Raw genomic sequence first — 24,837 nt, 5'->3', positions numbered from 1 at the left:
TGGCGTGTTGACTTTGTGGTGGTGGTCCATGTTGCAGCTGCCTTTTGCCTCATGGCATGTTGGCATTCAGCCAATGGATCACGGACAGCAGAATCCAGCAAGACCAAGACTTGTCAGCAGCAGGAGGAAGACATTCACTGACAAAGCTGGAATGTAACATATGGACATAAGGATATTAGAAGGGCCTGCAGGACCAACAACCTGCTCTCACACTGGCCAACTGGAAGCTGGTAGGAAGCCCAGAAGCAGGACCTGCATGTAACAGCACTAGTCGCATTTGGGATTCCCGACAGCTGAGATTCAGAGGCAAACTGCTTCCCACAGTGGAGGTAGAGCAGAGCCATCAGGGCAAGGAGCCACTGACCCTCCAGGAATTCATCGAATCCTCTTTTAAAGCCATCCAGGTTGGTGGCCATCACTGCCTCCAGTGGGAGGGAGTTCCAGAGTTTAACTAAGCTGTGTGAAGAAGGATTTTCTTTTCTTTGTCCTGAATCTTCCAACACTCACTTCCAACACTCAGTGGGAGGGAGTTCCAGAGTTTAACTAAGCTGTGTGAAGAAGGATTTTCTTTTCTTTGTCCTGAATCTTCCAACACTCAGTTTCATTAGATGTCCACAAGTTTCAGTGTTGGGAGAGAGGGGAAAAAGCTTCATGGATCATAAAATGGACTTCATGGATCATAAAATTGTGATGATGGGATATATGAATGGAGTTGTCTCCACAAATATGGATAAAGCACAAAGACTTGTAATATCCAAGGATGGGAGACTACCAAAGACCTTTTTTGAAATGACTGACACCATGGACCTTATAGACATTTGGAGAACAAGGAACCCTCTAGAAAGAGAGGGAACCTTTTTCTCCGAAGCAAAAATGACATGGACTAGAATTGACCAAATTTGGATTTCTAGCAATTTGGCACCAAGAGTTAAAAAAACAGAAATCTGCCCAAAAACCTGCTCCGACCATAATGCTGTAAAGATGGAGATGAAACTAACAACAGCTGGAACCTTCAGGTGGAGAATGAATGACACCCTCTTAAGAGATAAAGAAATTTATAAGAAGGCCCAAAAAGTACTAAAAGACTATTTTGAAATCAACATAAGAACAGAAGTTGAGAAAAGAATAATATGGGACGCAAGCAAGGCCGTGATGCGTGGTTTCCTAATTCAGCAGAATTCTATAAAGAGGAAAGGACAAAAGGAGAGGGAAGAAAATTTTTTGGAAAAAATGAAGGAGAGAAGAAATTGAGATCTAAACCAAAGTCTCAAGAGATATTGAGAGAAATAAAATATTATCAGATGCAATATATGGAACTGATGAACCAAGAAATAGAATGGAAAATAAAGCAAATGAGACAAAAGACATTTGATTCGGCAGACAAATGTGGGAAACTGCTATCATGGCAACTGAAAAAAAGACAAAAACTGAACACTGTAACATCTCTTGAAGTAGATGGGAGAATTATTACTAGACCGAATGAAATAAGTAACTGTTTTCAAAGCTTCTTCAAGAAACTATATGCACAAGGGCCAGTAAACGAACAAGAAATAAAAGAATTTGTTGGAAAATATGGATTACCAAAGATTTCTGAACAGAACAGAATGATCTTAAATGAGAAAATTACAGAACAAGAAATAGAGGGTGCCATTCAGAATATGCAATTGGGGAAATCACCAGGACCAGATGGTTTGACTGCAAGATACTACAAAGAACTGAAGGAATGGTTAATACAACCACTGAAGGAAGTCTGCAACCAAATTTTAGAGGGGAAAAAAGCTCCCGAATTGTGGAAAGAGGCATTCATCTCACTTATACCAAAGACAGAGACGGGGGAAAAACCAGGTTAAGAACTACCGCCCTATATCATTATTGAATGTGGATTACAAAATTTTTGCAGACATTTTAGCAAAAAGATTTAAGAGAGTGTTATCAGGGGAGATTCATAAGGACCAAACAGGCTTTCTCCCAGGGAGACACATGTCAAGTAATGTGAGGAACATTATAGATATTTTGGAATTATTGGAGGTGGACATTAATAGGAAAGCAGTACTGATCTTTGTGGATGCGGAGAAAGCCTTTGACAACATCTGTTGGAGTTTTATGAAGAAGAATCTCCAAGGGATGGGGGTAGGCCAAGGTTTTGAAAATGGTATAAGTGCGATATACTCTGAACAGAAAGCTAAATTAATTGTAAACAGTGTTGTGATGGATGAAATCCCCATAGAAAAAGGTACACGACAGGGATGCCCAATATCCCCTCTACTTTTTATATCTGTCCTGGAGGTTTTATTAAACATGATTAGAAGGGACCAGCTGGTTAAAGGAATACAGGTCGGAGCAAAACATTACAAATTAAGGGCATTTGCAGATGACTTAGTGTTAACATTGCAACAGCCAGAGGCTAGCACCAAAAGAGTGTTAGAGTTAATTGAGATATTTGGTCAAGTGGCAGGATTTAAATTGAATAAACAAAAAACAAAAGTGCTGGAAAAAAATTTAACAGTGGAAGAAAAAGATAGATTTCAGAGTGAAACTGGTCTGGAAATAACGAAAAAAGTGAAATACCTGGGGGTGAATCTAACATCTAAGAATGTTAATCTATTTAAAGATAACTATGAAAAATGTTGGACAGAAGTGAAGAAAGATCTAGATATATGGTCTAGGCTGAGACTTTCCTTGTTAGGCCGAATTGCTGTTATCAAGATGAACGTATTGCCGAGGATGTTGTTTTTATTTCAGACACTACAGATTTTGGACAAGATGGAGTGTTTCAAGAGGTGGCAGAAAGATATCTCCAAATTTGTCTGGCAGGGCAAAAAGCCCAGAATAAAGTTTAAGATTTTAACAGATGCGAAAGATAGAGGGGGGTTTGCCCTGCCAGACTTAAAACTTTATTATGAAGCAGCAGCTTTCTGCTGGCTGAAGCAATGGCTACTTCTTGAGGACACAGACATTTTGGATCTGGAAGGGTATGACAATAACTTTGGTTGGCATGCGTATTTATGGTATGACAAGGTAAAGGTTCATAAGGGTTTCAAAAATCATATTGTCAGGAAGGCATTGTATAATGTTTGGATTCGATATAAAGATTTGTTGGAAAGTAAAACCCCCAGGTGGTTGTCACCAATGGAAGCCAAGGCAGTGAAAAAGCTTAATATGGACACCAATTGGCCAAAATATTGTGAAATTTTAGAACAAGATGGTGAAAAGTTTAAACTTAAGAGTTATGATAAGCTGAAGCATAAAGTTCGAGATTGGTTACATTACCATCAGATAAATGAAGTATTTAAGCTAGACAGGAAGGTAGGATTCCAGAAGGAGAGGTCGAAGCTAGAAACAGAACTGTTAGAACCCAATACTAAGAATTTGTCTAGAATGTATAACTTGTTGCTGAAATGGAACACTCAGGATGAAACGGTGAAATCAGCTATGATTAAATGGGCACAAGATATTGGTCATGATATTATGTTTGCTGACTGGGAACAGTTTTGGACCACCGGTATTAAATTTACGGCATGTAGTGCCTTGAAAGAAAACATAATGAAAATGATCTATAGGTGGTACATGACCCCAGTCAAGCTTGCAAAGATCTACCATCTGCCCAATAACAATTGTTGGAAATGTAATGAGTCTGAAGGAACCTTCTATCACCTTTGGTGGACCTGCCCAAAGATCAAGGCCTACTGGGAAATGATCTATAATGAAATTAAGAAAATCCTTAAGTTGACATTTGTAAAGAAACTGGAGGCTTTCCTCCTGGGCATGGTCGGCCAATTGGTACCAAAGAAGGATAGAATATTCTTTATGTATGCAACTACAGCAGCAAGAATTCTTTTGGCAAAGTATTGGAAGATGCAAGAACTACCCACTCTGGAAGAATGGCAGATGAAGGTGACCGAATTTATGGGACTGGCAGAGATGACCGGCAGAATCCGAGACCAGAGGAAGGAGGCAGTGGAGGAGGATTGGAAAAAGTTTAAAGTATATCTTAAGAACTGTTGTAAAATTTCGGACTGTTAAGATGTCAAGGGGTAAGAAACAGAGAATTACAGCTGTAATCGTTTAAGTTGAGAAAACCCAAAAAAGTTAAATGAAAAAATTGACTGAAGGGTTGCTAAAAAATTGCAAAACAAGGATGCAGTGAAGGGGAGGTATGGGGAAGTCACATTTTATTTATTTCTCTGTGTTTTTTTTTTTTTCTTTTCTTGTTTTCTGTTTTCTGTTTTGGAAATTAATAAAAATTATCTAAAAAAAAAGAAAAAGCTTTCCTCTATCTACCTTCCCCATGCCATGCATAAGTTTATAAACTTCCAAGTCAATTGATAAAGTAAGTTATGGTTTATGGTAAAATTTGTAAAGTTTTTTTTCTTTGTGAAAAATTAATTAAAAATATTTTAAAAGCAAACCAACTTCTATGCTACACGGAAGGCGTGAGGATCACTGTTTTCCACAGAACCTTTGAGGCCCAGATATATGCAGGGACAAGGATGCCTATCCTCCCCTCACTCCTTCCCCAGATTGGTGAGGGGGGGGGAGCAGTCTCTTTCCTCTCAGCTCAGTGCTAGGACTGGGATATGGATTGCTCCCTCTCCCCTCACAGCCCAGGATCAGGGATCCCTCCCCTCCAGGGACCCTCAGGAGTAGCCAGACACATTCATTAACAAAAAATCACATAGGCTTTTAAAAGGACATTGTTTCAATGGTGTTTTTGCACCCCAGGCTCCTTTGGGAGAAAGGGTGGGATACAAGTTGAATGAAAGTAATGATACTATACTTAGAAATGGCAGAAATGGACAAATCAACTGAACTGATTCAGTGGAGAGCAGGGAGGCTGTGACATATTCACGGTGTTGAGAGAGACAGGCCTGTTTTGTCAATTATTGGGATGACAGAAATGGAACTGCCATATAATAAACTAGTATGCTGATGTCGGGGGGACCCACACAAAGACACTGGGCATGCTGGATATACTCCATGGGTCACTTCTCTGCTGCAGGGACAGGAGAGGGGGGGGGAGTCCATGGGGCTTCTCAGACTCACCTGCACCAGAGCACTGGGAAGCCCTCAGGCCCTGCAGGGCCTCCACAAATGGCTCCCCCAGCCAGGAGATGGCCGTCCTCCTCGCCCCAACTGGCACAATGGCAACGGTGGAGTCCCTGAAGATCAAATCTTTCCCTTTGAAGGCTGTAGAGTTGAACATTTGGAATCCATTTTCATTGTGGTCGCCAAAGAAGTCCTGAAAGCCAAGCAGAGGTCCCTGGTTACACCCAGGAGCACCTCTTCTTTTGGAGCGGGGGGGGGGGGGCTGAGGAGCTGCTGCCTGCCAGAGTTTGCAGAGAGCAGGCAGGGGGGTTCCCAGCACCTTGTGATTCCCCAGCATCAGAGCGGGGAGAAGCAAGAAGTTCGCTACACTGGGTTGCCTTGTTTGGCTCACTATTAACTTAATTCCAAAAGGTGAATATGCTTAGAAATTATGCTTCACAACTAGATGGACTAGAAGAAATTGGGGGAGCTCTGACCTTAAGCAAACACTGGCTGATTGCTCTGTCACTGCCATTGTAGTGCTAGGCTTACACCATTTTAAAATGATACTGTTCTAAAAAATACTATGCTGCATTCCTTTAAGTTGTTTTGTTTTCCTCTAACTTCAAAATACCATTATCTTCTGAGAAGATAACATGCTTTCAGTGAAGCTTTGTACACCAATAAATCACTTTCTATTATCATCTTGAGTGTGGTTTTTATCACTGGCCGTTTAGGGAACTTTTTAATGTTTGATTTTTTTTCTGTTTTTAATCTGTTTGGAGCCACCCAGAGTGGCTGGGGAAACCCAGCTGGGTGGGCGGGGCATAAATTCTTCTTCTTCTTCTTCTTCTTCTTCTTCTTCTTCTTCTTCTTCTTCTTGGGCGGGGCATAAATTCTTCTTCTTCTTCTTCTTCTTCTTCTTCTTCTTCTTCTTCCTCCTCCTCCTCCTCCTCCTCCTCCTCCTTCTCCTCCTCCTGAACCTCTACTGGAGGACCCAGTGAAAATTTGTGCACCAACAGGAACTGCTCAGGTAAGCAACTAACACTTTTAGTGGGTTACAGATAGGTAGCCGTGTTGGTCTGCCATAGTCAAAACAAAATAAAAAAAATTTCCTTCCAGTAGCACCTTAGAGACCAACTAAGTGTTATTGGTATGGCTTTCATGTGCATGCGAAGTGTATCTGAAGAAGTGTGCATGCATACGAAAGCCATACCAATAACAAACTAGTTGGTCTCTAAGGTGCTACTGGAAGGAAATTTTATTTTGTTTCGACTTTTAGTGGGATTCCTTTTTGTGATCTTATCAAGTGTTGTGTTCATTCCTTTTTGTTGTCTGCATTTTAAACTCTTTTGAAATTAATTTCATGTAAAAACCCAGAGAGATTCAGATCATATTCTTGGGATCATATTTTTGAATGAGACAATTTATACTTTTCAAACATTCCATAAATGCTAGAAATATAAATGGATAGTTTTGCTAGCGTTTTGCTTTGTAGCATCACAGATGAACCTAATCTGTACTCCTGAATCACAGATTATTCCTCACTCGCCTGGAGGCTCCTGGGCCACCTCCAGACCAAGAATCCTTCCCACTCACAGCCTGCAATGCTGCTATAAATATTTACCCAAGGAGGGGGCTGAGTCTGCTGGGCTGCCAGGGATGGGTGACGCTGCAGTGCTCTGATTCCTTGGATTTTTCCATGAAAGTTTAAACATAACCAGCAACTCCGCTCTACACCTTTCTGTAACAAACTTTGCATTGTTCATCCCCCCCCCCCAGTCATTCATCTGCCCCTTCTCCATTACTGAAACCTTTTCCTGATTTTATTTTATTTTCATTTCATGCTGACGGCACCTAGATGCCCATTTACTATTTCCACGCTTGAAGCTTATAAAAAAAATCTTAGCAAAAGCCAAGCCTGGCTACTGAGAAATGCTGCTGCTCGGCTGTTCCACAATCCTGCTGTGACCATGTTGATCCTATTCTAATTTCTTGTTCACTTGCATCCAGAAGTTAAGCACAGCCTGGGATGGCCTACCTAGCAGGGATGATGTGGTCTTGGATTTCCTGCACTGCCAGGTGGTTGGACTAGATAACCCTTGAGGTCCCTTTCAACTCTATGGTGCCAAGTGGGGTGGGAGGGGTGGAGAGTTTCCTATGAGGGTACATTGTTGGAAACGGTTGAGAAAGTGCATCAAAACCAAGCCCACAAATCTCAGGAGCAGGAAGTGTGGATGGTAGAAGAGGGCTTCATTTACACCCTGCCTTTTTGTTTGATCCAGACCCACAAGGGGAGTGAGCAGAAACAAAGCAGCTCAACACAGCGACAACAGTAAGGGCTTTAACACTCTGTGTTGGAGCATTTATTTTGCCTCAGAACTTTCCCCATGAAAACCCACTCTTTAGTGCTCAGTCAGAGCAAATGTCAGTTGGGGTTTCCTTTGGATTGCCATTTGCTCCAATTGAGCTTTAAAGAGTGCGGTTGGAGGGGGGAGGCTGTACAGCAAAAAGGGTGGGTGTGTTTGGACACAGAGCATTAAATTGTGGGCCATGCCTGCAAAGAGCGGAGGAAAGGGAAGTGTGGATAAGCCCCAAGTTCAAATAAACCAGCAGCAGAATAAACTACCTAAACCATGTGAAAACCAAGCAGGGATCTTGCATCCCCACCAGGGGTCAGAGTGCCAAGGGGTGTCAGGGCCCCTCCTGAGAGCACCAGCCTGACCTCTGAGGGCAGAATCACCAGAGCACATGCAGACAGAAGGAGTGCCCGGCAGTGCTGGATCAGGCCAAGGGGGCCCACCTCCCACTGGCCACCCTGGTGCCCAACAGGAAGCAGTGAGAGAAAAGAGCACCCTCAGGAGGATGAAGATGGCGATGGTGCCCTCTTGTGTTGTCTCTCTTCTAAGCCATAAACCGGTACCTGTGCAATGTTCAGAAGTCCAAAAACAGCCAAAGCATTTGTGTCTGGGTGGACCATGATGGCGTGGGCGGGCACCTGTCCCCAATGACAGTGGGCAAACTGGCTAACTTCTGCACGGGCACCATTTGGGCACAAGAGCTGGAAATCCCCCGAGCGCAGCTGGGAGGCCCAGGAGCCCATGTTGTTCCCTGGAAGGACAAAAGTGCTCAGAGAGTGGTTTCAAGGAGAGGGAGGGAGGGATCATAAAAGACAGGAGTGGGCAACATACCATCTGTGTTTTCAAAGACTGTGGAGTGCTTGACAAAGGCCACATCGCCTTTACCCTCAGCTAAACACCTGCAAAGAACACCAAGAGTTTGACGGCAAGTGGGAAGCAGGTGGCAGAAGGACCTCCAGCAGCAGCAAAGCAAGGCATGGGGACCCCCCCCCCCCCGGTGGAATGGCCAGTGGCAGCCAGGAGCTTTGGCTGATGTGAACAACATCCATGGTTGGTTTTGTGGTTGTGGGCTGAGAGGAACCAAGTACATCCCCCCTTTTTCTGTTCTGAAAACACCCTTCCCTGCTGCAATCAGTGCCATCTGATTTGGACAACACATGTGTCAGGGGTTCAGGAGCAGAGACACAGGAGAAGGAGCAAATGGAGAGTGAGGAGGAGGAATACGAGGGGGGGGGACAATGACAGTGGTCAGAGAGAGTCTCTCCAGCGAATCTTCACAGAGAGGAGCGCCGATGGCCAGGGCAAGGGGGAAACCCCAGAAGGAAGGGGCCAGCGGGGACTCCCTGAGCAGCAGTTGGAAATCAGGACCAGCGTCCCCACCAGAGCGTAGTGGGGGGGAGGAATCCCAGGCATCGGGACCAGTCTTCCCACCACCAGAGGGAGGAGATGAGTCAGGATTGGCCACACCTCCATCGGAGAGCGGGGAAACAGTCAGGAGGAAAGTCACCGGCTGGGCGCGCGCGCCAAGTTCAAATGTACAGGCGAGCGGCACAGCAGGTAGCCCGGATAGGGAGCCAGGTCCTAAAGCCCGCCGGAAGGAAGGGCAAGACCCAGGGGGGTCAGCGTCAGAAGAGTCCAGGAGGGAGGAAACCCCAGGGGGCAGAAGGACCCAGAGGAGGAAGGAACAGCGCAGGAGGTGGAGCCGGGCTAGGATCTTAAACTGGTGCGGAAGGGGGAGTGACTCAGAGGGGACTTCGCCTGTCTAGAGTCTAGACGTAGGGTTGCACGCTCTGGCTTTAAAATGGAAATTATACTTCAATAAAGACTTTTGTACATAATATCAGCCTGGCGTTGGTCCTCTGTGAGCTGGGACCTAGAGGGAGCCCTGACAACATGTCTCAGGGAATGCCCCATGCTCACACCCCAAGAGTCTCTCCCCAGAGCCTTCTGGGTGGCAAGCAAGAGGAAAGACCCCCTCCTCTCTCACTTGAGGCTCAGGCCAGCTGGCACCCCCCTGCCAGTCCCTGTTACCTGAAAGCTCCAGCGTGGCCATAGTAACGTTCTTGGCTGCTGGCATTGCACTTGTATTTGCCACTGAGGTCCCCAATGCAGAGCTCACACAGGCCGTCTCCCGGGGCCCCAGGAACGCAGCTGCCAGAGAAGAAGGTGCTCACCGCTGGAACGAGAGGAAGAGGGCGAAGCCGGGCATGAGCCCATGAGGGGGTGGTTCAGCAAGGCCAGGAGGAGCCCCAAGAACAGCTCGGAACAAGGGACTTGGAAGGGGCCCGGCCCTGCCTGGATGCATGAGGCTTCTTCAGGTCCCGGATGAACCAGGATGAGGGTAGAGCTTTGGGCCAAACTCTGACTCACCAGAGAGGCTGGTGGGCCACGGCTCAAGGGCGGAGTCCCTGCTAGGCATGCAGAAGGTCCCCGGCGCAACCCCAGCAGCGCCAGAGAAGACTCCCTGCCTGAGACCAGGAGTGGACTAGATGACCCCAGGGCTCCCTTCCAACTCTACAATTCTACGATGCTGTGAGACTCCAGAGGGCGAGTTCTGTTCAGCACAGGCAAGACTGAGGGGGTGGAGATCACTGGCCGGCTTCAGTATCAGGCGGCTTCCTCTGTTGGGCCAGAGGGTGCCTCAGCACCTGCCTTACCTGGCCTGGTGGTGGTGATCCCATGACCCCCTGGGGGGGCAGCCACATGCAGGAGCTGGGAGAAAGGCAGGGGGAGAAGGGGGGTCAAGGGCCCCTCCACCCATTGCTCCCCCTTCTCTCTCTCTCTCCAGCAGAGGTCTGTGTATGCCCTCCATGTCTCCTTTGGCCCCAAAGGGTCAACCCAGAGTCCCAAACAGCAGCCCCCTCTTGCCCCCTACCTTTGGGGATGTTGCAGTCCTGAGGACGGATGAACCCCTTCTTCAGCAAGAGGCCAATGGGCATCTTCCACCCAGCCATTGTCCCATAACCTGCGTGGCAGGACTTCCTTCCTTGCAGCTCGTAGATGGTGAAGGCGTCATCAGCCACCCGCCTCACAAGGGCCACTGCGTAGTAGGTGCTGGTGGTGTCCTCATCTGGGGGGGGGGGGCAGGAAGCACAAAAGAAACCCTGAGCCCCCTCTGCCCCCTCCTTTAGCTGTTTAAAGGGGGATCTCTAAAAAAGAGCAGCATTTTGGACAAGAGCTTGAAATGAAGGGGTCAGGAAAGACAAGGGGCACCATAGAGGCACAGGGATCATTTCTGTTTACACAGTGGAGGGTCGCCCCCCCCCCCGAGACACACATGCTTCCCTCCTTGGGTCCTCCTTGTTCAGTGACTGTTGTCTTAGAGGAAAGAGGAAGAGCTGGGCAAAGACTGGCAGCCAAAGTGCCCCTCCAAGGCACAGTACAAGACTGGCAAGGCAAGCCCCTGCCCCAGTCGGGGTTACAGTTGGGCAACGTGTGCCCCCCCCCCAGCTCTTGAAGGACTCCTTTCTTGTCCTCCCTGGCCAAACCTTCTGGGGCCAGCGTGACCCAGGAACCTGACAGGTTGCCCACAACTGTCCTCGGGAGCCCAGCCTCAGCACGAAGGCCAGAAGGAAGCCCTCGGCTTGTGAGCCCCACGGGGCAAGAGAGCAAGGGGGAAAGGAGTGCGGTGGGTCTCCTGTCTCCTTGAAGATCAGCACCTGAGCGCAGTCTGAGCCAGAAATCTGAGGTCTCCAGGTTCTTTGCATCTTTGCTGCCAATTACCAATTGCCCCACGGACCTTTGCGCTTGGGGGCTCCTCCTGGAGGCCTGGAAAGGTCCTTAGAGAATCCCTTGGTTCAGCTCTGTGGTGCCCAGCTGGGCGGTGTCCACGTTTGTGGGCACTGAGTCGCCAGCCGGCCGGCCACAAAGCAGCTTGCACACAAGAGGCCTTCAGTCCTGCCAGCCTCCTCACCTGCGTAATGCTCGCCAGCAGCTGGCACCAGGCCATATGTCTCCCCGGCCGTGTAAATATCCTCTCCGGCCAGAGACACAACGTCAATGTCTCTGTTCTGAAAGGAAATCAAAACATCCTTTTAAGACCCGGCTGAGTCACATGGGGGGGGGGCGAGTGGAGGTGCCTGCCTGCCCCAATGCCTGTCCCCAAATGGCCCCCTTCTGCACTGTCCTGTCTTGCTCACAGGTCACAGAAGGAAATGGATGCAGAGGGGCAGGCTGAGACCCAAAGGGAATGGCCAGCAGGAGGTGGCAAGGAGAAGCCAGTGCAGCCAGCCCTCCTGTGGCCTGGTGGTCGGTTCCCCACCAGATCCGTAACACCCATCCTGCCCTCTAAGCCATCTGGGCATGGCTGCCTGATAGCTTTGCTTCGGCTTAGTCCATGCCCAGATGCTCACATCCCTCTGCTTCACTCCATCTCCACTGCCCTTGGGCTAAGGAGGGCTCCCTGAGCGCAAGCCATGAATTCCAGAGTCCCAGTCTGACATCACATGGCACATGCTGGGAAGAGCTTCAGGAGGGTAAAGAGCCATTCAACGGTGGACAGTGGACTTCCTCAGAAGGTGGTGTTTGGAGCAGAGGTTGGAAGGCCATCACTTGTGGATGCTTTGAGCTGAGATTCCTGCACTGAAGCGGGGGGGACTAGAGGTCCCTCAGGGGTCCCTACAATTCTAGGATTCTCAGTGCCCAAAGGACCACCTCAGTGCCCATGCAACTCTGCCAGGCTGTGAAGGCAAGACTAGCCAAAGGCTCTTCTCTGGACACCAATGACCCCCCCCCCCAGACCTCCACCCTGGGATTCATTGATGGTGATGCTCTGGGCTTCACCTGCTGTTTTGACCCAGCGTCTTTTATTGGTTCTGACAGGTGCAGGTTTGGTGATTTTTTTTAACGTTGTTATTTGGCTGCTTCTCATTATTTTGAATGAATAAGGCAAAGGGCCAGCATGGCTTCCTTTAGTAGCTCTGGTGCTCCTGGTGAGGTGAGAGGCATTTGCACCTGGAGGGATGTGCTTGGGAGGCTGTGCATCCAAATGGTGCCAAACCCCCAATGGAAGAGGAGTGGGGAGAAGAAGAAAGGCCCCCACTGCCCCAACGGGCGCCCGGTGCTTCAGGGCCGCTGCACTGATTCTGCTGTGTCCAGGCGCCAATTTGGATGTGGAGAACAGGAAGGAGCAGCTGCCAGGAGCTGGCTCCCCCTGCCTGCCCCCCACGGCCAGAACAAACCCTTGGGCTCCCATGGCCAGTTGCCCCAGTCCTGGGGGGGGGGAGTTAAGCCCCATCCATCACCAAGGGCAGGAAGAGGGGGCCGTTGCAGCTCCCCTGCCCAGCCAGGGCCACAGGGAGGGAAGATGAGAAGGATCCTGGCAGAGGATCCTGGGCAGCTGCCTCCCGTTCCCAGCACTGTCTGCCCTGAGACACGGCTCTCCCGGGATTTGGGGCGAGGCCCTCCCACAGCCCCACCTGGAGTTGCCCTCCGGGATGGAAGCTGCATGCAGAGCCCTGAGCTGCTCCCCTTCCGACCATTTCCCAGCCCCCTGCACCCCCACTTCTCCCTCCTGCCTTTTCTCTCCTTGGGGCAGTGCCTCTCTCTTTTATTCCATCTGTCTGTCTCTCCACCCCACTTTCAGTTGCCCTGAGCTGCTTTGGGAGACAATATTTGCCTGGAAAGCAGAATGAAAATAGAAAAAAGAGATACAATAGAAGACTACCACCCCATGCCAGGTATTCTCATGCAGCCTAGTCAAACAGCCTGCTGCCTGCCTGGCAAGGACCCTGGGATGAGACCCCTCCCCATCTTCCTGATGGCCACCTGAGGTCTGCCCAGGAGAGGGCAGCAGCAGCAGCAGCCCCCAGGCTAACCCATCACGCTGGGCACCACACCTGGATGCGCTCCATGCACTGCTCGGGACTCTCTGCCGAAACACACTGCAGCTCCGGCTTCAGCTGCTTGTCCTTGAAGGCCGTGGCCATCTGGCTGCATTTCCAGGTCTCCTCTGTAGACAAGACACACCAGCGCAGGAAGGGAGGCAGCCCTGCAGCCCCAGAAAAAAGCGCAGCTGAGAACATGGCAGGCCCACAGCAGGCCCAGCTCCCAGGCAAGCAAGCAATGGGTCAGCAAATCCCACGCTGAGGGTGGCATGACTGAGATCCTGGGGGTCCTTGTGCAAAGACACTGAGAAGAAACTCGGTGCCTGCCATGAGGGGGAAAAGAACACCAAGCTGCAAGTGCACTCTTCTCAGAAAGGCTGCCATCAGGCAGGTGAGATGTTGTGGGACTAACACTCATCAGAAACACCTGGAGGGCCACAGGTTAAGGAGAGCAGTATGTGGGGGGTGAGAGCATCTGGAAACAGATCAAGGCCCTGGAGCACATGGACCTTGGGCGGGAAGGTTCAGGAGAGCACCCCCAAAACGGTCAGAGGGGTGTCGCCGCTCCCTTACGAGGGAAGATTGCGGTGCTGGGGACTTCTCTTTAAACTAAAAAGTCCCAGAGGCAAGGAAGAGGCAGCATGATAGAAGTTTATAAAATTCTGCCTGGCATTGAGCAAGTGGAGAGAGAGAAAGTTTCCTCCCTCTCTTCTAACTCTACAACTGGTGGACCCCGCCTGAAGCTGAGCATTGGAAGGCTCCAGACAGATAAGAGGAAGCCCTTCTTCACGCAGCACAGAATTCCCCTGTGGAACTCCCTCCCACAGGAGGCAGCTCTCACCACGAAGCCTCCTTGACCAGGCTAGTTTGCCTGCCCCACCCCATTGCTGACCCTCTGCCCAGCCCTCGTGGCTCTTTCTCTCCCCCCCAACTCCCAGGGCCTCGCCTCCACCCAGGGGCTGATTCTGAGATCAGAAGAGCCACCACTCTTCCCCAGAGAGACAACCCCCAGATGCCCCATACTTGTAGGGTCACAGTCCAGTCCCCGCACGACATGCATGTACTCTTCCCCCAGCCAGGCCTGGTAGGACTGGCCCACAATAGGAACCAGCTCCATGGTGGAGTCTTTGAAGAGAAGATTCTTTCCATCATAGGCTGAAGAGTCAAACATCTGGAAATCAGCACCTTCGGTGTTAAACCTTTGCTGCAACAATGACAGAAAAGGAAGTTCCGGTTAGGAAACTTTGCTCTTCTTAACACCACAATCCCCCCAAGTCTGCAATTGAGGGAGAAGGGCCCAGAGAAGCTCAGCACCCCACCCTCCTTTCCATCTCTGCAGAGCAGGTGACATTGGGGAGATGCAGCAGGCCGTGGGGGTGGGGTGGGCACCCCTCATCTCCAGTCAGGCCAGCAGCTGAAGCAGAGGCCGGGGAGGGGGCCGGGGAGCCAGAGGGACCCACCTGCCCCTGGTTGAGCAGCTGGAAGATGAGGCTGGCATTCGCGTCCTCCCTGGCCACCACGGCGTGTGCAGGGACACGGGCCAAGTGGCAGGACCTCCACTCCGTCACGGCCGCTCTGCTGCCATCCCGGCAAAGGAGCTGGAAGTCCATGGCCTGAAGCCCCGTCGGGATCCACGAGGGGGGAGCTTGGCCTGGAAGGCAGAGCAGAGCACAGGCAGTGACCCACGTAGGCCGGGGACAGCTCCCCTTCCTGCAAACCAGGACTCCCATGGGCACCACTGAAAAGGAGACCACAGGGAACTGTGCCAAGCTGAGCAGTTTTGTCACTGTTCTTGCTTCATGCCTCTGCGTTCCATTTATTTCAAAAACTGCCCCAGGAGAACCATTAGCAGACAGGCCCTTGTGCCTTCCCCAGGTGAGGTTTCCCTTCTCACCTAGAGAAGCAGAGGGAATAACTCCCTCCTGACCCATAAATCCAATGTTGTTGCATGAAGAATTCAACTCCTGGAAAAGGAGTTAGTGCCCCCTCTTCAGTCCCTCTCCCAGCACCTGCACATGCCTAAATCTTCACCCAAGAGGCCACCGGCTCCCCCTGGCAGAAACTGACTCACCCTCGGTGGCTTCGGCGACTGTGCTGTGCTTCACAAAGGCCACCTCCCCTGCTCCGTCCACCAGGCACCTGAGGGGAAACCAAGGCACAGTCAAGGCCCCACAATGACTGCAGAAGCACAGCGTGGTGAGAAGCTTTTGGCCGCTGCTCCCAGAGAAGGCTCCCACTACCAAGAAGGCCCTCTGCCTGGTCCCCGGTAACTTGGCTTCTCGCAATGAGGGAACCGCCAGAAGGCCCTCAGAGCTGGACCTCAGTGTCCGGGCAGGATGGGGGTGGAGACGCTCCTTAGGGTTCAAATTTCCTCTTTCAACCTACAGTGGTACCTGGGGTTACATACGCTTCAGGTTACAGACTCCGCTAACCTAGAAATAGTGCTTCAGGTTAAGAACTTTGCTTCAGGATGAGAACAGAAATTGTGCTCTGGAGGCGCAGCAGCAGGAGGAGGCCCTATAAGCTAAAGTGGTGCTTCAGGTTAAGAACAGTTTCAGGTTAAGTACGGACCTCCGGAATGAATTAAGCACTTAACCCGAAGTATCACTGTATTGCGCTATAAACTTTGGTCTACAGCTATTTGCTCTGGTTGGTGGCTGGAATCCTTCCTTTATCCCACAGGGACCTGCGAGCTCTGCCCGACCAGCTGGGGGACTGAGCAGCCTCACATCTAGATTTTTCCGTAACAACCTGAATGATTGCCACTTTAGCACAGGGTGTTGTAGGGTTTGCTGCCTGCTTCAATTGTAGTGTTGCTGCCTGAAGAAGCAGCATTGATATATTCTGTTACTTTCATGTCATATAATAAGCCAAGCTTTCTTTATATCTCAGCATTCATAGATTTCCAGGGGAATGGGCCCCACTCTCTTGTCCCCCAAAGGTACCTGAAGGCGCCCATATAGTCGTAATATTCCTCGTTGGGGCTCAGCTCACATTTCCCCCGGCCGGCCCCGTCTCCTCTGCAGAGCTCACAGAGGTTAGCTGGGTAGCCATTTCCACTGGCTCCAGGGACACAGCTGGCACTGAAATAGTTGCCCACGGCTGGAAGAGAAGGAGGAGTGAGGGGCTGGACCCACAAGCCAGGCCAGAGCAGCCCCCGCTGCCACCCCTGGCCTCAGGGGAGAAAGCAGTTGAAGAAGCAGCCTTGCTGGGCTCCGGTCAAGGCTGGAAGGAGATCTGAACACAAGGAGGGACAGCCCTCCCTCTGGCCAAGAGAGCCCCCCTGGCCCAGCTCAAGGGACACACCTGTGCAGCTCACAGCCAGCCAAGGAGCCACAAAGCCCCACATGCACACACAACCCCCGTTTCCCTCTGTGCTGAGCACAAACCAATGCTGGGGAGTGAGAGTCTTCTTCTGTGTGTGCAACTGAGTACATCAGGACCCAGCATGTTCAGGGTTCTGCAGGTGATGCTGTGCGCCTTCCCCAACCCCAACACACACACACACACACACACACACACACACACACACACACACAAACTCTCTCTGGGACTTTTGCAAAGCAAAGCAAGGCTCTGGACTTGGCAATTGCAGAGAACATGGTCAAATTCTGCACACAAAAACCTCCTTTGGCAGGACATGGGGGTGTTTCTATGCCAGCTGCAGCCCAACCACAATCCCAGTCCAGAATATTACATAAATGTATGGACATCTGTGCAACTGATCAGAGGAGCAGTTTGACTCTCTGCAACTCAGAAGCTGGTGGCACGTCCTCAACCAGCCCTTTGCAGGCAGGCCTCACCTGCAGCTACCTCGCAGCCCATCACTGGCATCCGGCCGCTGTCACGAAGAAAGCCAATGGGGACGTTCCAACCGGCTGTCCTGTTGATGCCCGTGTGGCACGACTTGGTCCTCAGCAAGCTGTCGATAGTCAAGCTGGAGTTTGCTCTCACAACAGCCACTGCGTAGTAGGACGTGCCAACATCTGCACAGGGATAGTGGGAAGGGAGCCTGTCAGTCTGAGGAAGACCTTGCGCCTCCAGGGCCTCAGCAGGATGGCACCGTGGATGCCACTGGAGCCCTGTCCAGTCAGCATGGGTTTTCATGCACACAGTCACTTGGCTGTTCTGCACATTTGAACCGTGCTCAGTGCTTGACTTGGCCTGCTGGAATCAATTGCTGCTGCAACTGGGAAGAGCCGTTGCGCAGGTGGGCAGTGAGTGAACTGGATTTGGCTCAGAGAGATTCTGCCTCCCAGTGCTGGCCTTGCTGGACTGAACTGTCCAAGTCACTTTCTCCACTGAGTTCCTCCACACAAAATGAAAACACCAGTGCTTCTCTTTCCACGTGGGCGTTGTGAGGCTGGATGCAAGGAAGATGGCTGTGCATACAGATTATGTGGCACTGATCTTCCCCCCAGCACCCATGTGTTATCAGCAGAAAAGGCATTCGTGGCACACAAGTGGAGCAGCTGCTGGGTCCTGCCTGAACAGAGGGACGGATGCTGGCAACAACTCACTTACCTTGGCCATAGGCTTCTCCCACCACTGGCTTCAGGTTGTATTCCTTCCCAGCCTGATAAATGGTGCCGCCATCCACGGCTGCCACATCTGCCACACTTGCCTGTCAAGGAAACGGGAGGGCATTTTAGGTACCTGCTTGGCAGCCCCTTAGGAGGGAAGGGAGTTGCAGGCTCATGCCAAGAGACCCCTCTGCCCAGCCCAGCCTCCCTCCTTCAAGATTTTGGTAAGCGGGTCGCCATTTCCACCAGGCTTCCTCAAAGCCCCCAGCCCCCAAGTTTCCCTGGGGTCTCACTGAAGCCTCTGAAGGTAATGTGAAGGTAGAGAGAGTGTTAGAAATAAGCTGAGACCACACAGTGGTCATGAAACAAGGAAAGAGTTTACTAAAGTGGAAAAAATATGGATTTTTAAGAAAAAGAGGTGCAGCGTGTTTCCCTTTGGAGACAAATAGCAAAAGAGAACCAATGAAAATGCCCCCCCCCACACTTTCCCGGGGCTAAACATTCCCTCAACTCAGCAGGCTCTCTGGGGAATCCTGTTCTCGAGTAGCAACACTTGGTTTGCCAATCCTGCAGCTCACTAAGGTTTTCCTTCTCTCTCATGGGGCGTTCCACCTTGAACTGCCCAACTGCCAGGATGACGACATCTGGATGCAACCCCCCACCCCCGTAATAATGCTGTCAGTCACAGGCTCAGCCCAGTGGGATACAGAAAGCTATAGAGCCTCTCAAACAGGAGACTGACCTTTCCCACATCCACAATGGGGTTTCACCGCCTTGACCTATAATCCCCAAGGAACCACCAAGGAAGGTACGTCACAGGCAGCAAGATATGTCTGCCCATATCTCACCCATCTGCACAACAGCCCTGGCTAGCGAAGTTCAGTTCCTGGCCAGAAGGAGCTGCCTTCCTCCTGGTGGCTGATCCCAGATCCTGCCCACCTCATAGCCATTTAACAACAGGGTGAATAGCACAGGCAAAGTTGCAGCACAGCCAAGCCACCAGCCTGGCCTGGCCTTGCTGATGTGCCTGAGGGAGGGAAGGAGGTGACCAAGGGGGAGCAGAAGAAACAAGGATTCAAAACATGAGACTGGAGGAAGCAACAGAGGCAAAGGCATCACCCTGTGCTCTGCACACCTGCCTGCCTGGCAATTAAGGGAAGCAGCAGGGAGGAAGAAGCCTGCCGCTTGCCACTTTCTCTTTCACAACGGCTGGGCAAGCCGATCTCCCAACCTCCCTGTCTCTCTGACAGCATCAGCAAAGTGCAGCCCAGCTGGCATCAGGTTGTCGGAAGGGGAAGCAGGGGCAGCCGCTGAGTGCTCAGGACACAAGCCCAGCAACACCTCTTGCTGTGGTCCCCAGCAATTCCTAACACATCCATAGGATGGTACTGCCTGAGACGCGGGTGGCGCTATGGTCTAAACCACTGAGCCTCTTGGGCTTGCCGATCGGAAGGTCGGCAGTTTGAATCCCCGTGATGGGGTGAGCTCCCGTTGCTCTGTCCCACCTCCTGCCAACCTAGCAGTTCGAAAGCACGCCAGTGCAAGTAGATAAATAGGTACTGCTGTGGTGGGAAGGTAAATGGCATTTCTGTGTGCTCTGGTTTCCATCATGGTGTCCCGTTGTGCCAGAAGTGGTATAGTTCGGCTGGCCACATGACCTGGAAAGCTGTCTGTGGACAAACACCGGCTCCCTTGGCCTGAAAGTAAGATGAGTGCCACAACCCCAGTCACCTTTGACTGGACTTAACCGTCCAGGGGTCCTTTACCTTTTTACTGCCTGAGAAAGAAGACTCTACACCCAAGGAGACAGGCAGGGCCAGAACTTCCATCCAGTCATAGCCAGAAATGTTGCCTCCCCTCCCCAAACCCAGACCCAAGCAAGTTAGACTTACATTGATCATCGATATGCAGTCGCTGGCTGAGACACCTCTCACACAAGTCAGCAGGGGTCGAATGTTGGCCCTGAAGAAGGCTTTGCTCATGTCGCTGCACTTGGCAAGCTCTTTGTCAGAGACTGTGCACCAATTCAGCTGGTCCAAGGCAAAGACTGAAAAGCACACACGTGCCAAGTGAGACAGGGAGGAACTGCTGGGGATGAGCATCTGATCAGGGCCTGTTTGTTTCCCTGGGGAGGGTCCCAAAGTCCTGTAGGACCTGAGCGAAAGGGCAGTGCTCCAATAAATAATAATAATAATAATAATAATAATAATAATAATAATAATAATAATAATAATAATAATTTACTCCGCCCGTCTTGCTGGGTTTCCCCAGCCACTCTGGGTGGCTTCCAACAGAATATTAAAACAGGATAAAACATCAAACGTTAAAAACTTCCCTAAACAGGGCTGCCCTCCCCTTGCTGTCTTCAGCAGCTGACATCCCATGGCACAAGGCCTCCCACAGGGAAGAGAGAACACAGCCATGGGGGTCAGAAGCCACGGACAGCCTTCTCCTCCAGGAATGCGCTTCTCTGTCTCAAAAGGTGTCATTTCCACTTGTCCATCTAGCCACGAGGGGCTGTGCTGGGCCTCCCCAGAAGGGATCTTTTATCCCAGACACAGGGACCCCGTGAGACAGGAGCCAAGCAGGGCCTATTGTTCAGCTTGGCCTGTGTCACCTGGGGGCAGAGGGGTGGAGCAGGACCCTTGGGGCTGTATCCTCTGGAGGGCTTTGCTGCTGCCGCCCAGGGGCACAGACCCACTCCCACCCTTTGCTTCTGAAATGGCTTCCTCAGTCAATTTCATGTGGTGAATATGGGTGGCAATTTACCACCCAAGGTCACTTGTTAAGCCTCCAACTTTCCTCCTGATTTGGCAAATCCCAGGTGCCATCATGTGAGGTCGTATTCAGTTGTCCATCAAGAGAAAATGACCAGCAACATTTCTTCAGGTTCTCTTGATTATGGTAAAAATGATGATAGGAACTCGGCCAAAGTGGTGTTTGCAGGTCACTCTGTTTCTGTATCTTTCTGTCCCATCTTTGCAGAGAAGACAAAAGCTGAGGCCACCAGGTCCTTGCACAAATGGACCAAAGCTGAGCAAAGCCAAATCATTTAGTTTCTACATACATAATATCTCCTGGCTTTTTCCCTAGCAAGATTCAAAGTGGCTCATTTCTCCCAACTCAGCATTGTGTGGAACTACAGCTCAGACTGCCACCATATTTCCACAAACAACATTCCCATCAGCAGTATTAAAACTGGGGCCCCAGAGTTGCTGGAGAAGAGCTGGGTGGCCTGGGCCTTTCTGCCCTGGATGGGCAAAGAGGGGACAGACCTGCTTGCCTTTTCCCCTCCTGAAATATCAGTTTTTGCTGCTGCCTTCAGCAGGATGGCTGAACCCATGGCACCTCCTGGTCTCTGTCTATGGCCCAACAGCCTCAAGTGCTTCTGAAACTCAAAGCATGTAGCAGAATCTTGTAGTTCAGTACAATTCCCCAAACCTACAATTTGCTCTTGTAAGACTCTGCTGAATGAGGGGATGGTCAATACGGGTGGCTTTATGGAGGACTGGAACAGAGAACTGCACACAAGGCAATAGCAATCCACCCTCCTTGGACCTCAGCCTGCGTCTTACCCTCCCTAAGCTTGTTTTCCAGGCATCCTGGACACCAGCTGCCTCTGTCCAAAGTGCATGGCAGCTGCCCAGAGCGATCAGTAGGATCAGCACTAAACGCCCTGCCTTGCCCCGCAGGCGCCCTGCCCCATATTAGCCTGATCCTAGAAACATTTCTGAAGTCTTCAGGGGTCCACGCTGTGCCCATTGTACGCCACTGTCCTGCTAGAGGGACAGCGGAGCCGCACCTGCGTGGCTGGTTGGAGGTCAAGTGGCTGCCCCAATCACTCTTCTTGGCCAGAGGGCCTCTCTTCCCTGAACACCTAGGGAAGGGCTCCTTTTGTCCAGCAGCATACAAAAAACAAAATGTCTCAGATCTGGGACTCCTCTTTGGGACGGTTTGCGTGAACCGTCCATGTGGGCTCTGCCAGAATCCACATCCCCTTTGGACGCCTTCTCTCTTCTTCTTCACTCCTTTTTCACTCTTTCCTTTGATTACATGTCTGATCTCCTTAATGGTATTATGAATTCAGCTGCTGCTATTTTGTTTCTTAGCTCTTAGTGTTTGGGTTCATTATATGTATTGTTACAAAAATTATTTAAAGATCAACCAACTGTGCATAAAGCAACAAGAACAGGTTCCTGTCAGCGGCTTTGCAACTGTAGGACTGGCTGGAACTGCAAAGGGCCTGGGGGGGGGGGTTCTGGCCATCTCTGCCCCCCCCCCGGCCTGCCAAGAAAACGGGTGATGTGGGACGACCATTTCCTCATTTCCTGAGAGAGCTGGTTTTAAACGGACAAGCTCCTGGAAGCCAAAGTCTACCCCAAAGCAGGAAGAACAGCAGCCACTGCCCTAGCGGGTCCTTTGCTCTTTGGACAGGCTCCGCTCCGAGACTCCCACGGCTGAGCCAGAAGGGGAAAGTAAGGCTCTTGACCCTGACAGGGTGCTCTGCCAAGGAAGAGTGGGATCGGGCCCTTGCTCACAACAGAGTGCATGAGTTGGTATTCCTATTGGTATCCCTGCCAAATGAACACTTGGGTCATCCTGTTTGGATCTGTGCTTCAGCCAGAAGGGCCTGTTCCCTCGCTGGGGTCTGATCCTGCTGGGCCAGAATCTCTGGGGCTGCTCCCTCCCAACTGCCCTGTCGTGGCTAGGAATTGGGCCATGCTTAAGCTAGAGAGAGGCTGTAGAAACCCCAGGAGTGGCAACTAGCCTTAAAAAGCCACGGGGTGCCTAAACCCACCATGAAAGGGGGGGGGGTCTTCTGGCCCAGGCCCTACCCCCCACCTCCAGAATTCCCAAGAAGAAACTTTCTTCTCCATGGAATCTGACCCTCATCAGAGAAGAGAGTTTCAGCCTACCAGCTTGAAAGCAGAGCAGAAGGGCAGAAGGACGGGCGACGCTCTTCATGGTGGAGGGAGGGGGCTCTCTGGAAGCTGCTGCTCAGCCTTCTCTCTTGGATTCCTCCTCTGGAAAAGGAGGCAGGCGATGCCACCCTGCATGTCCCCACCTCCAGGGGGAGGGGGGGAAGACTTTGGATCTGGCAAGGTGAATGACTGCCTTCAAGGAACGCTGCCCCCCCCCCCCCCGGCAGTCAGGGGACAACAGAGCTTACCACTGCTTCACTACCACCTAGTGGCTTAGCCGATTAACAGCCCGTGCAAAGGCATATCCTGGAAGCTGCTGCAGCCTAATGGACCAGCAAGGGCAGGAGGGGCTCCTGGGACCCCAGGGCAGATGCAGACAGAAAAGCAGCCGGCGGAAGAGGCAGCAGCAGCAGCTACCACCCACCAGATGAGCACTGGGGGTCCCAGATGGAAAGCCAGCCTCTGCTGGGAGGAAATTAAGGCAGGTACAGCAGGCGGGAAAGTGCGCAGAACAAGAGAAGAGGAAGGAAGTTCAACAGATGGTAGCAGGGATCTCCTCTACCACAAGATCCCAGATAGGTGGGGGATCCCCCTCCCACCCCGCCTCTGCTGCTTAAAAGCCTCCAGTGAAGAAGTCCATCACCTTCTGAGACAGAGTCTGCCTCACCGCTGGCACCAGCATGAAGGTCTTTGTGATGCCTATTCTGTTCCTTGTGGTGTGTACCTGATGGCCCATATCCTGCCCTCGGCAAAAGGAAACAAGCCCTTTGGGTGGCTCTCCTGGTGCTCTTAACCATCTGCCCCCCCCCCAATTCATCATAGGACATTCTTCAGAGGACACTTCTTGCCACACCTTCCAGACTGTTGATACTCTTCTTAAACTTCTGTGTTCAGAATTAGACAATCTAGGTGAGGTCTAATCAAAATGAACAAATGGCACCGTATGCCTTCTTACAGTCAGGAGACTACACATCCATTAATGCAACCTGGAACTGCATCAGACTTTTTTGCTGCTGCATCGCACTTCTGGCTCTACTCCTGGGTTGCTCATGCTGGGTTTGTGAATCTCACTCTTCCCACCTAAAAAGTAGAACTTTGACTTTCATCCTTGCTTTTAGTATTTTACTCTGAATTTGAACTGCTTTTAATTTTGGGTGGTTGGCAACCTTGGGGGTTATTCTGAAAACTGGAATGTGTATGGGATATTCTTAAAAGGTAAATACAATAGCAGCAGTCAGGGTGGCAGGGACAGGATGTGTCCTGGCGAGCGACACATTCTTCAACAGGTTTCGGGTGGGGATGAGACAAGGGGGTTGAGCCAAAAGAGTGTGTGTGTGTTACAGAAGGGGGTGCAGATGGAGCTCCTGGGGGGAGCACTAGGCATGAAGGCAACAGGCAGAGGGAGGGGGGTCAGAGGGCACACACTGGCTATGCTGGGATACAGGGGCAGGGAGATAAAAGAGTAAGTAGCTCAAAAGTCCTCTGGGCAAGATGTAACTTCTGGACTTTCAGAATCCTGCCTGAGGGAGCAGTTGCTGAAGGCCAGCAGGGACCCTGGTCTACACTCTGGCACTGGGACCAAGTCGCATGGGCCTTTGTTTTTGGGGAAAAGTTGTGTGGGCCACTGTGCCCTGTTGAAGGGAGCAACAGAAGCAGGAGAGGACTGTTGTCCTCATGCGCTGCTTTGGGGCTTCCAGAAAGTGCGATGGTGGCCTGGAGGGGCCCCTTTGGGCGGATCAGGCTACAGAGATCTTCTCTTCACACAAATTTGCAAGTGCAATCTTGAGGCTGGAAGGGATGGCGTCTCCAAATCACCCAAGGGGAAAAGAGCGACTGAAAGGTTCACTTACTCCTTCTTTTTCAAAACCAAGCAGGTGCTGTGCCCAATCTCCAGTTAAAGGCATGGTTTTGACATCACGGAAGCAATTTGCCCGATGGGTTTGGAGATCCAATTGGGACATTCTGCAGATGCGATGGGTGAGGAAACAGGAGGGGAGCTTCTTCCTCTTGACTGCACTGCACTGATGAAGTCCTGCTCTAACAGGAACTCCCGTGACTTAAAATTAATTTCAATAGGGACAAGTGTAAGGCACTGCACTTAGGCAGGAAGAACCAGGTGCACAAATATAAGATGGTGGCCCCTGGCTTACTTGCAGTACATGCGAAAAGGATCTAGGGGTCT

At 51.0% G+C, this 24,837-nt stretch overlaps 1 protein-coding gene across 2 annotated transcripts; it reads right to left on the bottom strand.

The window, feature by feature from the left end:
* Positions 1-15: 15 nt before the first annotated feature.
* On the bottom strand, positions 16-22,985 carry MELTF (melanotransferrin). Of its 2 annotated transcripts, XM_081863931.1 has the most exons (16): positions 22,650-22,983; positions 19,626-19,780; positions 17,735-17,834; positions 17,014-17,196; positions 16,156-16,312; positions 15,282-15,349; positions 14,671-14,861; positions 14,234-14,414; positions 13,223-13,374; positions 11,299-11,395; positions 10,261-10,455; positions 9,417-9,561; positions 8,217-8,284; positions 7,949-8,136; positions 5,044-5,239; positions 16-146 (listed from the first exon to the last, which is right to left on the bottom strand). In XM_081863931.1, the coding sequence occupies exons 1-16, from the start codon at positions 22,696-22,698 to the stop codon at positions 79-81; spliced, it is 2,193 nt and encodes a 730-aa protein (XP_081720057.1). In that variant the 5' UTR covers positions 22,699-22,983; the 3' UTR covers positions 16-78. The 2 variants fall into 2 exon arrangements, with proteins under 2 accessions (XP_081720057.1, XP_081720056.1); XM_081863930.1 differs by lacking the exon at positions 16-146 and having other exon boundaries at positions 4,266-5,239; positions 22,650-22,985.
* Between the last annotated feature and the right edge of the window lie 1,852 nt (positions 22,986-24,837).

Source organism: Podarcis erhardii (assembly GCF_964252035.2).
Source record: "Podarcis erhardii genome assembly, chromosome: 5".
Taxonomy (NCBI): domain Eukaryota; kingdom Metazoa; phylum Chordata; class Lepidosauria; order Squamata; family Lacertidae; genus Podarcis; species Podarcis erhardii.
The sequence above is the reverse complement of the archived record's forward strand: the minus strand, read 5'-3'. Positions and strand labels throughout refer to the sequence as shown.

Bases quoted from the DNA above. Each gene is read 5' to 3' on its own strand.
- MELTF (XM_081863930.1), bottom strand. From the start codon at position 22,698: ATGAAGAGCGTCGCCCGTCCTTCTGCCCTTCTGCTCTGCTTTCAAGCT. The intron at 14,415-14,670 runs GTGGGTCCCTCT...TCATTGTTGCAG, and splicing joins AGCTGCTCAACCAGGGGCAG to CAAAGGTTTAACACCGAAGG. The intron at 11,396-13,222 runs GTGTGGTGCCCA...ATTTCCTTTCAG, and splicing joins AGTGCATGGAGCGCATCCAG to AACAGAGACATTGACGTTGT.